Source organism: Quercus robur, chromosome 2 (genome assembly GCF_932294415.1).
Source record: "Quercus robur chromosome 2, dhQueRobu3.1, whole genome shotgun sequence".
Lineage (NCBI taxonomy): Eukaryota > Viridiplantae > Streptophyta > Magnoliopsida > Fagales > Fagaceae > Quercus > Quercus robur.
This window is the reverse complement of record NC_065535.1, coordinates 12,038,597-12,056,619: the sequence shown is the minus strand read 5'-3', so window position 1 is coordinate 12,056,619 and position 18,023 is coordinate 12,038,597. Positions and strand designations below refer to the sequence as shown.

At 36.1% G+C, this 18,023-nt stretch overlaps 1 protein-coding gene across 1 annotated transcript; it reads right to left on the bottom strand.

Moving 5' to 3' along the window:
- Positions 1-7,365: 7,365 nt before the first annotated feature.
- On the bottom strand, positions 7,366-11,769 carry LOC126712385 (L10-interacting MYB domain-containing protein-like). Its single transcript, XM_050411694.1, has 4 exons — positions 11,462-11,769; positions 9,177-9,242; positions 8,225-8,554; positions 7,366-8,150 (listed from the first exon to the last, which is right to left on the bottom strand). Exons 3-4 carry the CDS (start codon positions 8,552-8,554, stop codon positions 7,554-7,556), a joined length of 927 nt encoding a protein of 308 aa, XP_050267651.1. The 5' UTR covers positions 9,177-9,242; positions 11,462-11,769; the 3' UTR covers positions 7,366-7,553.
- Positions 11,770-18,023: the final 6,254 nt, after the last annotated feature.

Below are 18,023 nucleotides of genomic sequence, written 5' to 3'. Positions count from 1 at the left end.
TCCAAATTAGCTTGTCCTTCAGGAGTGAGTTGCTTCGACGAATCTTTTTTATTTATTCAGCTTCATGACGCATAAGCACCATATCTATCAAGTCCTCATTCCATCACTTTGAACCTCATTGATTAATTCCCTCACCTTCACAGCTTCTTGAAAAAAATTTCTTGGGAATACAACTCGGTACATAGATGGTGTTAGTAGCCACCTATCATGCCACATTCTCACTGACTTTCTACTTCCAGTTCTCCAATGGTTGCCCTAATGAATTACGTTTCTAGCTCTAATGATACTAATTAAAGCGTATGAAGCTTTTAGGCCCAGTTTTGCCTCCAATAACAGCCCTGTCAACCTCACCAATAAGATGGTTTATGTTCTAAGTTTTGGTGGTATTATTAAAAGGGAAATGCTAAGGGCACTCGTTAAGAATTCAGTTAAAGAAAGTTTTTATGGGAAAAGAAAAAAAAGTAATTAATGTTTTGACAGTTTTTTTCATTTCCCATAAAAATGATGTCAAAACTTTCCTAAAATGGATTCTTAATGAGTGCCCTTAGGACACTCGTTAGCATGACCCTAAAAATATATTTGTAGTTCATGACCATCTCCTCCACATTAATACTGAAATAGTAACAGAAAACTGTTCAAACTTCTAAGTACGATGAGTGTGTGGCTTATTTATCACACAATATTAGAATGTACCCGCTTCTCACTTTAGGGCAAGACTTACTGTAGTTTCGTGAATAGGATTTGGCAATTGATAATTGTGGAACTTTGTCAAAAGTAGATTTCACTGTATCCTAGAGGCAGCTTGCAATGGAAATAATGCAAGGAAAAGAAAGTGTTTTCCACACATTTGTTGTTTGAATATCGATCTAACATTTACTTCGTCTTTAATTTCACAAACTTTGGCCCCAACATTTGTCTCATGTTATACTTATCAAACAAAAAAAAAAAACCATTTATCTCATGTTATACTTATCAAAAAAACATTTATCTCATGTTATTTCATACTCTGCTAAGAAGAAGACTGAACCGAGCACAAGATTGTTAAGACCAAATGCATTCAACTTGGATTAATTCTAGTAACATGCTTTATATCATAGATTACTTACATTCAACATGATTTTTACATACAAAAACTTGGTACAACAGTACAAATACATGATCTTTTGTAATAAGACTAATAATACATAAAATTTTACGACAATTTTCAAAACTTTTGTGGTATTTAAGTGAGTATAACTTTTTTTAGGTGTGTGAGTTTGGCATGCTCCCTCATTTGTTCAATTTGACCTTCCGTCTAGAATTTCCGGGCTTATTGCGCCGTCAAAGATTTGGCAAGCCCTTAGATTTTAAAGAACATTATTGAATGTCATCTACATTCTTCCAGAATTTCCGGGCTTATTGCACCTTCAAAGATTTGGCAAGCCCTTTGATTTAAAGAACATTATTGAATTTCATCTACACTCTTGAGCAAAAGTACGATAATCTTCAATTCTGGGAAAAAAAAAAAAATAGAAACAAAATTAATTTATTGGTCTAAATCAAGAAGACACTATATAGATTATAGCACAGAGACAATGTAGATCGTGCATTCTGCATTATTCAAGAGAAAGGTGAGGCAAATTCTAAGCACTTAGCATATATAATGTCATAATTCAAAGGCAAATGATTTAATAATAAACATTGAATTGAAGAAATATACATACGTTTTATGGTAACAAGGTTGAGTGTCTTTCGAGAACCAAGCAGATTGAGGATGCTTTTCATTGAATATTATTTTAGTTTATTTTTTGTGATCTTCAGGTACTTCGGGGACTTCATGAGATTAGGTTTTCTAAGTCCTCTCTTTACTTCAATTTATATGGCAGTATTATACTGATTTTTTTTATATAATAATATTATACTGATTGCAGCCTTAAAAAAAATAACCAAAAAAGATAGCTATATAATTTTGGCAACACACGAAAGAAAAATGCTAATGTCTGAACAAATTTTCAACAGACTTGTTTGGCTTTTCTGCAAACAAACTGAAGGTCCTGGACCGAGACAAGACAAGTAAAGCAAGACACAAAGCTCTATTAAGAGTAGCAAGGAATGGAAAATTTATTTTCTGTTGATCAATGCAAATTATGAATGTTAGACATGTGAAAACAATAAAAATTATAAAATACTTCAAAATAAAAATACTAGCCTGTAGTGTACGTAGTCTATGTCAAAGACATGATAAGCAAGAAATGGAATAACATAGCAAATTACAAACAAGAGGACTTGGTCAAGAGTTTTAGGACATACCAACCCTAGCAGGGGATAATTTCCATAATCCACACTGGTAGAGGAACCAAGTATGTGGATTTCCTTTGGTGCCTGCTATTTTTTGCCTGAGTGCTGAAAATTGATTGTTAAGCATCAAACAGTTAGTTAGCAACATAACATGATGGTTAATTGATTGTTTGAACTAGGATAAAAACCAGAATTCAATTTGTAATTTTGACCCCTCAGTAAAAATTTTAAAAAAAAGGTGCTACAAATTCTTGGAGGATATAATCCTAACAGATCCTCAAGCTTATGCTAGTCTCAGAACCATGCAACTGAAATTACCAAAAACTAAGAAAAACTATCTCAATAGAATTCCTATATGAAGTATTTGGAAAGGGTAAGTGGGGAATCTAAACTTCAATTGGTTTTGGGCCTAAGAAGGCAAAAAAGTTCTTCCAATCAACCTACTACATCTATGGTTTGATTGAGTATAATAACTCATCTTTTCGATTTAAAAAAAATAAATAAAAAAAAGGCTGAACATTTTGTTTTTCCATCCTAAATTGATTCATTCTTTGCATCTAAGAAAAGATGCAAATATTATCCCCGAGAGGACAGACTTAAAGGAATTGGCGGAGAAACTATGTGTTATATATCATTATTTTGTAAGTTTTTTTTTCTTCTTATATCTATATTAAGATATAGAAATTTACTATTTGAGAAAGAGAGAGACAATGAGCGGTTTTCTACTCTCACTTTTCTCATACATTGGTTAATACTGCAAGAAAGTTTTACCAGAAATGAAAGAAGAAAAATGGATTCATAAAACTTTAATCACTGAATCACAAAAACAAAGAAAACACAAAAAAAAAAAAAAAAAAAAAAACAAAAACAAAAAAGGGAGAGAGAGAGGAGGTTGTGGACATGCCATTCAAATTAAGATTTAATAATTCTGGAAGCACGAATATATTCTGGTAAATCATTGATCCAATATTGTTGGACATCGTAGTTGAATTTTGCTTTGAAGAATTGGTCTTCAAGGACCTTATTCTCCTTGGTGGGTTTGGGGAGACAGGGGTTGCTGTGCCTATATGTACAATTACAAGAAGCATTGTGTGAAAATATGAGATGAGAAGAATCACCATTAGTATGGGGTATTTATGCCGAAGGCCTGGCACAAAGATTTGAGGTATTAATTTTTTGTTAAAAAAAAACACACACACACAGGCACGATGGCACAAGTAAAAGCGCTTATTGCAATTTTGGAAACGCAAGAATACGTGTTAGGTGCAATTCATTAGATAGCCTTGAAAATGGAAGAAAATTTAATGTGGTTTCCATCTTTATTCCATTTGTAATCTTTAAAAATTAAAATTCTATCTCAGTCTCACGCACGCCAAACAAAAGCTCTATGATTCTTTCTTACACATACCAAACAAAAGCATTTGATCACATCAAGAATCAGGTGGCAATAAATTTAATAGAACTACAATTTGCATTTTCGGAAAACACAGATAAGGGTCATCTGTCATCATAACCTCTGTTACCAATTATTAATTTTTTTTTTAAATGCATTTAATCTTGCCAATAATTTTTTGAATGGCAAGTTATAAATGCATATGGTGTGGTGGGTCTTAAATCTAAGAACTTGTTGGTTCAAGTTAGTTTAATTGATTAAGTTTTTTATCGTCAAATAAGATATTGGAGTTCAAACCCCGTCTACATAAAAAACCAATTGGTATCTTGAGTTGAAGATAAAAAGCAATTATCATAGAACGAATGCCATAAGTTAAAATTATATCGTTTCTATCAAAATCTAAGACCTCACCTACCATCCAATCTACAATCTTATATTTATAATCAAGAGGATCGAAGAGGGAAATTTCCCGTCCTATCAAAAACAATCTAAACCACATTATAATTTTATCTTACCCTTGCGATTATAATCTGAATTTTTTTCCCTCTTTTTCTTTAAATTGCTTTTTATAATATAGTTAGTGAATTACTATCTTCTTTATAAGTTGAAATTCATTAAAATATATATATATATATTTCCTATTTATCAATTTTTTTAAGGTGCAAAACTTATAAAAGGAAAACAATGTTGGAAAAAAACAAGAAAATAAGGGTTTAATTAAAGAGAAAGACATTATAATATTTAAAAGTTAGAGTTTGACTTACCTCCAGTATTTTTTTAACTGGAATCTCATTTTGTTTTAATGAGAAACTACCTCATCATTCACTAATTAAATAAAATATAGAAATTAAAACTCACTACCATTTGCCATTGTATATTTAAAATAGAAGAACATGTCCAATTAAAAAAGTACTGGAGCTAAGTTAAATCCTAAAAGCTAAAACATAGCATTTATTAAAATTATTTTTTTAATATTATAATCTGAATTTTTTTCTCTCTTTTTCTTTAAATTGCTATTTATAATATAGTTAGTGAATTACTGTCTTCTTTATAAGTTGAAATTCATTAAAATATATATATATATATATATATATATATTTCCTATTTATCAATTTTTTTTAAGGTGCAAAACTTATAAAAGGAAAACAATGTTGGAAAAAAGCAAGAAAATAAAGGTTTAATTAAAGAGAAAGACATTATAATATTTAAAAGTTAGAGTTTGACTAACCTCCAGTACTTTTTTAACGAATCTCATTTTGTTTTAATGAGAAACTACCTCATCATTCATTAATTAAATAAAATGTAGAGATTAAAACTTACTACCATTTGCCATTGTATATTTAAAATAGAAGGACATGTCCAATTAAAAAAGTACTGGAGCTAAGTCAAATCCTAAAAGCTAAAACATAGCATTTATTAATATTATTTTTTTAGAGAGTTTCAACCTATGATGTTCACTCTTGATAATCAAGGTTTTCAGACCCGGACCGTTCATTGAACCGTAAAAGGGAGAGGTTCAAGGGTTTTGAGGTTGGACCGAGGTCGAACCGGGGTCGAACCGTGATGACGTCATAATTAATTTAATAATTATTTTAAATATATATATAAAAACATTAAATTAATAAAAAAAATAGAAAAATTAACTAAAATAGCCTAATTCATTTAGAAAAGCTTATTTCTAAAAAATACATAAAACTTACAAAAATACAATACACATTTAGAAAAGCTAGTTAAGATACTATAAGGCGTCTGCCTGTTCTATCACTGAACTCATTTTGAAACAGGTCCATGGTCCACCTGTTCTATTCTTGAGGGTCATTTTTCTTCTTCTCTTTTTATTTTTTTATTAATATGTGGTCTGATAGCTGTAGTTAAGTAAATTTGAAATCTAGCATATTCAGATGCTATGTTAATTCTGGGATTTCAATTATGTTGAGATTGCTTTTAGTAATGGGGCAAATGATTTGAGAATAATTTAAATATTATTGAAACCAACAGCAATAAAAAATACAAAAAAAAAAAAAAAAACATGCAACAAGAAGTTGCAGACACAACAAAGTAATTTTGGCAGACAGAAACACCAATTGACCCAAATCAATTTTCACAATTACAATAATATCACAAGCCTTGTCTTCACATACACCAACACTTCAGATCTATATCATCATCCACAATCAATTTTCAATTGACCTAAATCAATTTACACACCAACACTTCAAATCTATATCATCATCCACAATCAACTTGCAAATATTAACAAAGTAAAAACAGATTAAAGTACCAACGACGGCGACGGCGACGAGGCACAGAGTGAGCTGCGACGGGGACGAGGGAGAGAGGCAGAGATAAGCGTGAGAGAGTGAGCTGTGATCTGGGTTGAGCTACGACGGCAACGAGGGAGAGAGGTAGAGACGAGAGAGTGATTGAGACTTTGAGAGAGTGAGGAAGAGATCTGGGCTGAGCTGCAACAGTGCGATGGCGACGAGGGAGAGAGTGATTGAGAGAGTGAGGATTGAGGAAGAAATCTGGGCTGAGCTGCGACAGTGCGACGGCGACAAGGGAGAGGCAGAGACAAGAGAGTGATTGAGACTTGAGAGAGTGAGGATTGAGAGTGATTTTTGAGAGAGGCAGAGATGAGTGAGGATTGAGAGTGATTGAGAGAGGGTTTTAGAGTGAGTCTAAGAGTGATTTTTGAGAGAGGGTTAAAAAAAAAAGGTGGAACGACGCCGTATAGGGGAAAAAAAATAAATAAATAAGGCTGAAACAAGGGAACCGTCCGAACCGTGTGAACCGGTCACGGTTCACAGACCCGGACAGTCGGACCGCGGTCCGGACGGTTCCATGCTTTTTTTGCATGGAACGGTTCCTTACCTTAAATGGACCGTGAATCTGAACGGTTCCTGGGTTTTCCGATCGGACCGTACGGTCCGGTCCGGGTTTAACAACCTTGTTGATAATAGCTCTTTATTATCAAACTAAGACGCCAATCAGTTTTTGATGTAGGCGGGGATTGAACTCCAAATCTCTTATACAACCATTAGAGACTTTACCAGTTAAGCTAAATCAACATAACATTTCGGTCCATTCAATCTAATTTGGTCCATTCAGTCCATTTTGAACTAATTGGGCCTTAAAATCATTTTTCAGTTTGAGCTCACAAATTGTTTGTTTTTCTTAATTTTAGGATTGAAAAGTATGAGTTTTATTCTATTTGGGCCAAATTCTATCATTTTGGGCTGAATAATAAAAACAAAACAGCCATTAAAAATTAGAGATATAGGCTCTTAAAATGCAATAAAAATGATAAATATTCAAAAGATTATCTTAAAATTCAGGTTTCAATAATACGAGCATTATACTTATATTTGGAAAGGAAAAAAATTGCTACAATTGGAAGTGAATATATTGGTGGAGGCTGCACTCAAACCATTGCACCATATTCGTGCACATTATGTTGCGTTAACGCATTTTGAGGAAGCAGAGGCTAAAAAAGGTAGCCGTGGCACTTGCTTATGCACTCATTATAAAGGGCTAAGAGCGTATGTCAATTCAAACCAGAAACTAGCCAGTTTCTATTTGTGTGAGAAGTATACGAATTCCATCTTAATGCCACAACACCTATTGTTGCATAAGTTCAATTCCAAAATCTACAGCCCACAGGTTGCACAGGGCTTGCACAGAGTTAGTCCAATCAATGAATCATGAAACTAATTATGAACCAAACTATAACAGAAAATATGATTAGCAGCATTTATAAACAAACTATTTCCCCACAAAAAAGAAAACATATTATGAACAATCTAGTTCACTAGAGCAAAATTATAATACTAAAACTGACATTTACATTTCCCAAATTAGCCAAAAAGTCGCACAGTCCCCAAAACTAACTGCAGGCTGTTTTACCATACTTCCCTTGCAACCATGTCAACCGGATGTTGTTGCCTTTCAGAGAGATGAATGTTTCCCTTAAATTGGGGTCCTCAAAGAGGTCCAATGCAGCAAAATAGAGAGTTTCATCAATGCCCTGTATCTCGTCCAGTGCTCTAATGCAATTAGTGATGGTAAATCTCTCATCACTAGGTGCTTTTGCAACTGCCCTAGACTTCAAAGCAGCAACCATTTCAAACATGGCTTCTGCCATAGCATTATTTATTTCTTGATCCTTTCGGCTTTGACCCGAAGAAGAGTGTGTCTCAGATGGACGCTTCCTTTTTTTCTCCGCATTATTCTTCATTGTCCTTTCCGCTGATGACATGATTCCTTGCGCAGGTTTCAATGATGATGGGTTTGCAGAAAGTGGGGTTCCACCATCCTGACATGAATGCAATCCTGCATTATCTATTCCAGCAGACTTGTCCAACTCTTCATAGTGGCTGGATTGTGCATATTTCCCTTCAGCCGCCGAATCTGTGAATATTACACATAGCTGCTCATATATTGGGCAGTCCTTGACTTTGACCATTTCAGGCCTAGGCTGTGCCTATATGTGAAATCTATCAGAAACTCAAAATAAGATATTCAAAAATGGAAGATCCAGAAGTAAAGAAATGTTACCCCAATATCTTCCCACAGGTCAAACCCAATGCAACACGAATCATCCAAAGCAAAGTCATTATTTTGATCAAGAGCTGATTTCAGATTATAGAAGCGTGTCCGCAGAACATCCAGGTGCTTCCTCAATTGATTGTTATTGAAGTTAAGATCAGTTTGGTTATTAAATTCTTCGCGAATGAGATTCCATGTTTTCTTGTCAAAAACATTGTTGGGTCTGTTCCCTAGTTGTATATGCTTAACAACCAAGTCCGCAAATATCTTGTCGAGGGATGGTGTCCACCTTGTCCTTGATCGTTCCAGCTTTGGCTGATGACTCACTTCACTGTCCATCTACAAGTGCAGAAAGTGCATTAGAAATCAATAATATGCCAATTAACATAACAGTTCAAAAACTTCTTGCTAAGAAGCCAAGATTTTCAACTCCAAAATAAATTATATCAATTAAGGTATGGCTAGACAATGTAATAATCAAATTCATAGTTAAAAGTATTTGGAAAATAACACTTATTAAATTGGGCCTCACATTCACCACATACTGGTTAAAGGAAATAAACCAAGAACTTAAGAATTTTTAGATTTCAGGTGTAGTTGCTGAGTTTTGTTTCCTTATTTACGGATGTGCAACTCATAGCAAAACATTTCTCAGTGGATTTTTCTTTAATAATAGAGCCATGAGCATAATAAGTTTGACCTATAAATAATCTCATCAAATGATTTCTTGTAACCCCGGACAGAACAGCATGCAGCTTCTTTTTTTCTTTTCTTTTTTAATCTAAATTTTTTTCCTTTTTTATTGGCAAGTTAAACATGCACCCAGTGGGCCTTGAACCCATCACCTCTGATCCCACCCTCCACCTTGTTCTTACAAGGGAAGGAGGTGTCATTTGAGCAAGAGCTCAATGGCAAAAAATTTATAAATAAATAAATATCCCAATAATTGTTAATCATTTACCTTGAGTTACTTTTTGACCCAAATGATTCTCCTTGTTGAATGCGTAGGACAACAGGTCATGATCCTCTGTTAGATGGTATCACACAAATGATATGTTATTTTCGAGTAGCAATGTTAAACCTATTTTTATAAAACTAAAATGTCCATAAGATTTACTAAAAATTTGCATGTTCAACTTTTGCATCAGAAGTCTTGAAAATGTCAAAATCATACATAATAGTATAAAATCAGATGAAAAAGGACAAGATTATAACAGATGATTGCTAGTCAGTGATCCTGCAAAAAAGCATAGTTTAAAATCATCCTCATAATATTCAAACTTTAGAGATGACACCAAAATGTGCAAAAGTAACAAATAGTGATAGCCAACGCATATATTTTTCTTTACCAAAAAGGACCTATCAACACATACAGACAGTTACAGAAGATCAGGTGTCAGAATACTGAAGATTACCGTTCAAAAATTGACATTTCTTAATCCATTTACAGCATAACATGAAATGACAACTTGAGATTCATAAACCCATATAAGAAAGATAATTATGCATGTGACAAATATATTTAGTTTATCCTTATTTCTTTCTCTTTTTTATTTTTTATAAATCAAATATATTTAGTTTATTCTAATCCATCTTTAATCAATTTCAAAACTTGTCCACTATGTTTTTGTGCAGTATGAACTGTTCTATATATAAAGACTCTCTCTCTCTCTCTCTCTCTCTCTCTCTAACAACCAGCTATTCTCATAAATTTTTTTTTTTTTTTGATAAAAAAAATATATATATATTTATGAGAAGAGATAGAAGTGTGATAGCAATTCTGGGAATTCTTGCAAATTCAATTCAGACTTCATATATAAATCACTTGAGCTAGCGCAAGAAATCTTAGGACTCATAGAAACAATCATAAAATTAAAAATTTGAAGAAGAAAAGCCAATGAGCTCTAGCTCAAATGGCACCTCTTCCCTTTGTAAGCGCAAGGTGGAGGATGAGGTTGAAGATTCAAAAATCACTTGGCACAGGCCTAACTTATTCATCAAACAAATTTTGAAGAAGAATAGAAATCCATAATCATTTGTAAGCATCCCTCAGCTCCAATCTATTACATAATATTGCATAATCATTCAAAAATCACTTTCCAATGCAAATATCGCATAACTCTCAGCTCTAAACTAACTATTCCAACCTTCTTTTACTTCCCTTATCATACACAACAAGCTTATATTTAGATATGCATATATAATTTATATATACACGTGTGTCCCCAGGAATGATAAAAGTACTTAAATTCAATCCTGAAATAAACCAACTGCATTTTACTCTTGTCAATATTACTTCCCTCTGCTTTTGACAACTTCATTCTAACCCATGACTCCTCAAATCTCCCCTTCTCAGACTACAGTAATTTCTTTTCACAAACATACAAAATAATGAAAACCCAAAAAGAACGCAACAAGACAACTAAAATTTCAAGCAAATAGCTGTTCATGATATACAATCAAACATTAAATTTCCGTCTGTTTGGAGAGATGTTCAAAACTTGCCAATGATCTCTAGCTCAAATGGCACCTCCTCTCCTTTTTTTTTGATAACATAGGGAACCTTTCTAAAGAAGGAGCTCTTTGGACTTGCCTCTAGAATATAGCCAATATAACCTGCGGGCTACGGGCAACTGACCCCACCCGCCAAAATCAATTGCCGGGTAATCCAAGGACATTCACTCCCTAACGGGCTAAGCAGTTTACACTCACGTCCAGGACCTACAGGATCAAGGGTGAGGTCGTGGGTCACCTATTAGATGCGGGTGTAACTAACCCATCAAAAAATAAAATGTTCAAAACTTGACTAAGCATGTAGCCCTCTAGATTGCAGCCTAATTATACAGTTCACAAAACCCTCTGTTTGGTTCTCAGGAAATTTTGACAAAAAGGAAACACCTTTCATATGCAATTACTCATTCTTATTTTAAGGACAAAACAGAGCCTTAAGTAAAATCAAAACGCCCTCCAAGCCCATTCCAAACCCTAAAAGAGACACTAACACAACAAAGCTCGAAACTTTATCACAAATACCTCGAGAAAGAAAGCATTTTTATGATACAACAATATGATTTCACGACGGAATCAATGTATTTACAACTTACTAATACGAATACAATCCAAACAGAGAGATATATAATCAAAACAAATGAATGAAATCGTTGAGTGTGCGAAAAAGATATTAAAAATAAGAGAAAGATAATAAAAACAATGAAGATGGCAATGAAAAATGATAATGAGAAGCACCTGATCGGAAATAGGGATGGGAAGGTTGCAAAAGCGAGAGAGAGCCTATAAAGAATACCGAACACAAACGAAACAAAAACAAAAAGACCCAAAACGGAATAAGAGTGATTTTTTTTTGTTTTGGGTTCTAAATATTTGAGCTTAATTGGTGAATGATGGTGTAGATTAATGGGCTATGCTGAAACTGAAATGGGTATATAATAACATGTCAAGAGGAGATTGGTGCAGTTCCCCGGTGTTTCCAAAGTGGCGCGTGTTCAGTCACCATTTGTGAAAATCTTTCACTTGATTGATTCCATTCCAATCCCGATTCCCACACCTATTCTCTCTTTTTTCACTCTTTTGGGTCTTGGAATTGTGGGCTTAAAAGCTAACAGAACTCTTTGGGCTCAAAATCTTTTTCTTTAATTTGGATCATTTCTTGGGTCCATTCCTCCTTGTTTGGCTAGTTGGGTTTAGCCCAGATGCCAGATTTCAGCCATTTTTTAGAGGAGGAACAAAAAAAACCTCTTTAAAATTTTATCAAGGTTTGATTAAGGCTAAAATACCTTTAGGTCCTGTTGTACTTTTAAATCTATGGTTTTGATCCCTCCAACATCAATAGTGTAATTTAAACCTTCTATTCATAGTTGTTATTTCATTAAAAAAAACCTTCATAGTTGTTATTAATGTGTTTTTTTTTTAAATGATAGGTAGATAGTAGGTGAGAGAAGGTGGGATTCAAATCACAAATATAAAACACTACAAAATATGTCATTACTATTAGACTATCACTTGAATATCATCAATGCGGTCATAAAATGTCTCAATCTAGTGTCATTGGAACAATTTATTTTTATGTGGCTGTGGGGTATTTAATGGTTCAGAATTAGATTTGAGAAGACATATCTCACCTATGTGCTTAATTTTGTGGTTAGCTAGTGATGTATTTATATTTCTATTAACTATAATAAGATTCTATGATTTGATGAGTGCCAACATCATATACTATAAAATAATTAAATAAAAACATCGTTCCACCCTCTCATTTTCATTCATCTCTCTAATTTTTTTTTCCCTACAATTTTAATATGGGAGTTTGTCTATTTGTAAGCTTGTGTAAAGGTAGTTCAGTAAAGATAGTTTTCCATATTTTCCAGTGTTTGGTAACAATAGAATAAATGAATCAAATGAAAACTATTTTTAGTCAACATAATAAGTATGACTTATTTTAAGAGATTGTTTTTCACTAATTTTTTTTTGGAAAAAGACTCTATCTCATAGCAAGCTAAATAAAAGAAGTTATGAGATTATTTTTCAACTCATTTAGGGTTGCTACCAAATATAGAAAAATGATATAGTTTTATGGAAAATATATTTTAGAAAATGACTCATTTTCTATAAAACATGATTATTGAAACAAACAAGTATAATTGTTTTTTCCCTTTTAATTATTTTCGGGTAATTGAATTTACCTCCACGTCAAATTTCATTCTATGTTTGAGAAGAAGAAAAATAACAAATGGAGAATAGGAAGGAGGTTCTTTGTTTATGCTAGGAGAAATATTAGGTACACACAAAAGGTCACAACAATTTTCATGATTCTGTGAAGGGATAATATTCTTCAACCTTGAGGAGTTGAAAGTAACGCTCCTTTTCCAAAAAAATTTCTCTCCGTACTCTCGCTAGTACTCTATCCCTTTCACCTTTCCCCTAACTTTGTAGCTAGGCCTGTCGCAGCTGTCCACCCCTTCCACCCACTCCCTCCCATCTACCAACCCATCTGACCATTTTCCTCTCTCGCCCATCTCTGCAAATATACCAACCATCACTGCGAAAATACCACCCTCCATCCACCCACTCCCTCCCATCTACCACCCCACCTAACCATCTTCCTCTCTCGTCCATCACTGCAAAAATACCACCCATCACTGGGAAAATACCACCCTCCGTCCACCATTCACCATGGAGGTCTTGGACCTCATATCCCGCACAGAAAAAGTATCCTGCGAAGAAGCTAGAATAGAGCTCCCTCCAAACCAAGGCACTATTACCTCTCCAAAACTCATACTCCTTGCCAAATTTATCTCCAACAAAAATATTGGTCTCTTATATGTGAGGGATGTGGTTTTGAAGGCATGGGACCCAGCCTACCCACTGGAGGTAAAACGAATGGATAAGGACATCTTTATGTTCTCCTTCAGCCATGAAGTGGATGCCTATAGAGCTTACCACAGAAGACCTTGGTCGTGTAAGGGAGGCCACCTTATCCTAAAAAAATAGAGCCCAGAAGTCACCTAGCAAGAAGTAGAGTTTTCCACATCAACTTTCTAGGTCCAAGTCCATGGCCTCCCTGCCTTGTGGAATATTGAGGATAACCTTAGGAAGATAGATTCGAGGCTGGGAGAAGTTGTAGAAGTGGATCTAGTCGGTGAACCTGGTGGCGCACGGAAAAAATTTCTCAGAATCCGTGTGGACATTCCAGTAGGAAAACCACTACTCCCAGGCCTCTTCCTTCCCTGACCAAACAACATTGAAGCTTGGATTAGTTTAAAATATGAAAAGCTTTCAGATGTTTGTTACAAGTGTGGAGTTATAGGGCATGAAGAAAGATTGTGTACAAACACCATTTTCCAGCTCTACAACTCCAATGGTGCCAGGTTTAAAGTTGTCAGACCATGGCTTCGATCTAGTCACGACTTTCTTCCTCCTAGGGTTTTCGTGTAACCAGATGACGCCGCCAATGTGACCAGAAAGTCATCGGGGCGGTCATTGGAGAACGAGAGTAGATCCGTGCGAGATGGTACGCCTAAAGGAGCACCTCCAACGACGTACAACTTGCATTGGGTGCCCTGTAACAGCCCACTACCTTCACAAGACATGTGGCACTCCCACGACATTCTCACCTCCACTACATCAGCAGGTACAGAGCGTACTACCTTTGTAACGTCTATCCAAGCTGAGCAGGAATCACTGTAGGAGACAACAGTCCCCCACCACGCCTCATGCATTGAGGCAATGTCCTATGCGGGCCCTGCTACCAAAAAACTAGCCCGTGGATTTCGCAAATTGTTTCACTTGACCTCGGTTCAAGTGGGCCTGAGGCCCATTGAGGAGCTTGCTTACCCCTCTTTAGCCCAAAACCCAAACTACCCAAATCATGTGTATAGCCCAACTCGCAAACAAATAAATAGCCAATCCTCCACACGCCTCACATCACCGTGCGCCACCAACTCTGAACCTCATCAAAAGCTCCAACAAACAAATACTCAATCCCCCACACCCCTTACATCACCGTGTTCCACCAACCCTGAACATCATCAAAAGCTCCAAACTCCACTCATATCCACACCAAATGAAATACTACCTCTATCAAACCCTCTGAAGAGGAAAGTTACAGAAAAAGAGCTTGAGGTCTTCACCAAACGTTTCAGAATTGTTGCAAGGGGACCAGAGCCAATCTCATTCCACAATCGAGCCTAGAGTACTTCATAATCAAAGAAAGCTAGAAAGTGGAAGATGAAGCACACAATCGTAAGTCCTTCTATCACACTCTGTTTGAAATCTATTCACACTCTAATACAAAATCCAATTTGACTACCTACACGGCCGAGGAGGCAGGCCTTATCATGCCCCCATCGTCTCCATGAAGTTACTCGGTTGGAATTGTCGGGGCATTTGCAACGCCTCGACAGTTCGAGCCTTAAAGGCTCAAATAAAAGGGGCTAGGCTCGAGTTAATTTTTCTGTCTGAAACTAAAGCCTCTGTTAGTAGAATCTTTGTTAGAATTTCTATTAAGTTTGATCATTTGTTAGTTGTTGAAGCAAAAGGTAAAGCAGGAGGGCTCTGTATTTTGTGGAAAAATGGGCTAACTGTTAAGGAGGTGGAATACAATAAAAATCTTATTGTTGTTAAAATTAGCGATCTGGCATGTGAATGGCTCATGGTTGGTTTCTATGGCCCACCGTATCCATCAAAAAAGAAGAAAGCATGGGAAAATCTCATGGCTTTACTTGAATCTCATCAAGGGCCTTGGATGTGCTTCGGGGACTTCAATTTTGTGCTAAATGAAAATGAAGCAGTAGGAGGTAAAAAAGGCAATCCCTCCACAAACTATCTCAAGGACTTGATGTTCGAGGTCAGGGCCATTGACTTAGGATTCTTTGGTGGCAAATACACTTGGGCGAAAGGTAAATGGGGAAATGCCGCAATTAAAAGAAAACTGGACCAAGGAATTGCCAACATCGCGTGCATACTCGAAAGCTACAATATCCCATCTCGGTGCCAGAGGTTCTAATCACACCCCTATTGTTCTTGACACGAACCCCCATACATGTTTTGCACACCAACCTTTCAGATTTGAGGTTGCCTGGCTTAGGGACGACCGTTGTGGCTCGGTCATTGATAGCACTTGGAGTGATGAACACACTAGATTAGACTTCATTAAATTGTGTAAAAAATAGGCGGCCACTAGGGAAGCTCTCAAAAAGTGGAATAAGGAAGTGTTTGGAATGTGCCAGGACAGGATCAACTCCCTTATGAAACGCATCTAGGACATCTAGAGGCAACTCGCTTCTAACCAAGTTGGGGATTTAGAAGTAGCCCTTCAAGTCAAACTAATGGAATGGCTCCTTCGAAGCGAAGCCTTGTGGCACCAAAAATCAAGGGAGCTTTGGCTAAAATTGAGGGAAAAATATTCCAATTTCTTTCATCTTTCCACGGTTATCAGAAGAAAAAGGAATAACATAGATGCTATACGTGACGGAGAGGGCTCATGGATTACTGAGGGTAACTCAATCAAAAAAACTTTCCTTGATCATTTCAAGAATCTGTTTCAGCAAAATGAAGCTGATTTTCCACCTCACTTTGAACATCTTGTCCTTCTGTGCATCACAAAGGATGAAAATACTGAGTTGTGTAGAATTTTCTCTCATGATGAGATCAAATCCACTATTTTCAGTATGCATGACCTCAAAGCCCCAGGTCCAGATGGTTTCCTTACCATATTCTATAAGAAAATTTGGAATACCATCGGTGGCACTGTCATAAATGCTGTCACATCCTTCTTCATCAGAGGGACAATGCCTAGGGAGGTAAATAGCTCACTCATTGTCCTTATTCCCAAAATTTGTAACCCCACTACTGTAAATCATTTCAGGCCTATAAGTCTTTGCAATGTAGTTTACAAAATCATATCCAAGCTCTTGGTGGCAAAGCTCAAACCTCATCTTGAAAAAATAATTTCTCCAGCACAGTCCACCTTCATCCACAACAGATGGATTGCCAAGAATCAAGTAATTGTTCAAGAGATTCTCCACAGCTTCAAGTCTCGAAAAACCAATTTGGGTCTGATGGCTATTAAACTCGATCTCCAAAAGGCATACGATAGGGTCAGTTGGGACTTCATTCACTTTGTTCTTCTCCACCTCAGCTTCAATGAAGTTTTCGCAAAATGGATTCTTTACTGCATGTCTTCGGTATCCTTTAAAGTCCTTGTAAATGGGGGTAAATCCGAGAGCTTCAAACCGAGCAGAGGGCTTAGGCAAAGGGACCTGCTCTCCCCTTACCTTTTTATTTTGGGGCAAGAAATTTTGTCTAGGTTGTTGGACAAAGAACTGAGACAAATAAAATTTGTGGAATTAGAACAAACAGAAGTGGTCCCATAATCACGCATGTGATGAATGCGGATGATATCATTTTGTTCTCCAAAGCTTCTAAAAAAGATGCAACCACAATCAACCACATCCTAAATAAGTATTGCAGCTGGTCCGATCAACAAGTCAATAGGGAGAAGTTGGGCATTCTTTTCTCAAAGCACACTCAAAGTAACACTCGCAGATCCTTGAAGAATATTCTCCAAATGAAGTACCTTAAAAAAGATACAATATACTTAGGTGCGCCTCTCCTCCTGTCCAGAGCACTTGCAAAGGACTTCTTTTACCTGCAATCCAAGCTTGAAGCCAAGCTCACGGGTTGGAGGACCAAGTGCCTTTCGTGGGCTTGAAGAAGGACTCTCATATGCTCGGTTGCCCAATCCATTCCAAATTACAGCATGTCTACCTTCAACATTCCTAAGAAAGTGTGCGAGAACCTTGACTCCCTTTCCAGGAGATTTTGGTGGAACCTGAAGAAATCAGAGGGTAAGTTTCTTGCTTGGAGATCGTGGGATAAGCTATGCTACCCAAAGAGTCAAGGTGGACTCGGATTCAAAAAAGCAAAGGATATCAATAATGCTCTTCTTGCTAAGCTTGCTTGGATGATTGCCTCTAAAAGGGACAACCTTTGTGTGAATATTCTGAGGTCTAAATACAGAGTTTCAGAGGACTGGTTGCACTCCAAGCCACCAAAGAGAGCCTCACCCATCTGGAAAGGTATTGAGCTAGCAAAGAAAATCATTGTTAAAGGAGCATGCTATACTATTGGCAATGGGACATCCATTAACGTCTGGACGGATCCTTAGGTTCCTTGGATAGAAGGTTTCATCCCAACCCCAAAAGAAGAGGTGTTTTCCCAATATCCTATCCTTGTAAGCCATCTGATTGACCCCAATCTTCACTGTTGGAAGCATATTTTAGTAAAAGAG

What these genes read in the sequence shown, in the direction of transcription:
- LOC126712385 (XM_050411694.1), bottom strand. Translation starts at nt 8,554, where the DNA reads ATGGACAGTGAAGTGAGTCATCAGCCAAAGCTGGAACGATCAAGGACA. An exon ending in ACCTGTGGGAAGATATTGGG is followed by an intron (nt 8,151 to 8,224) that starts GTAACATTTCTT and finishes TTTCACATATAG; the next exon opens with GCACAGCCTAGGCCTGAAAT.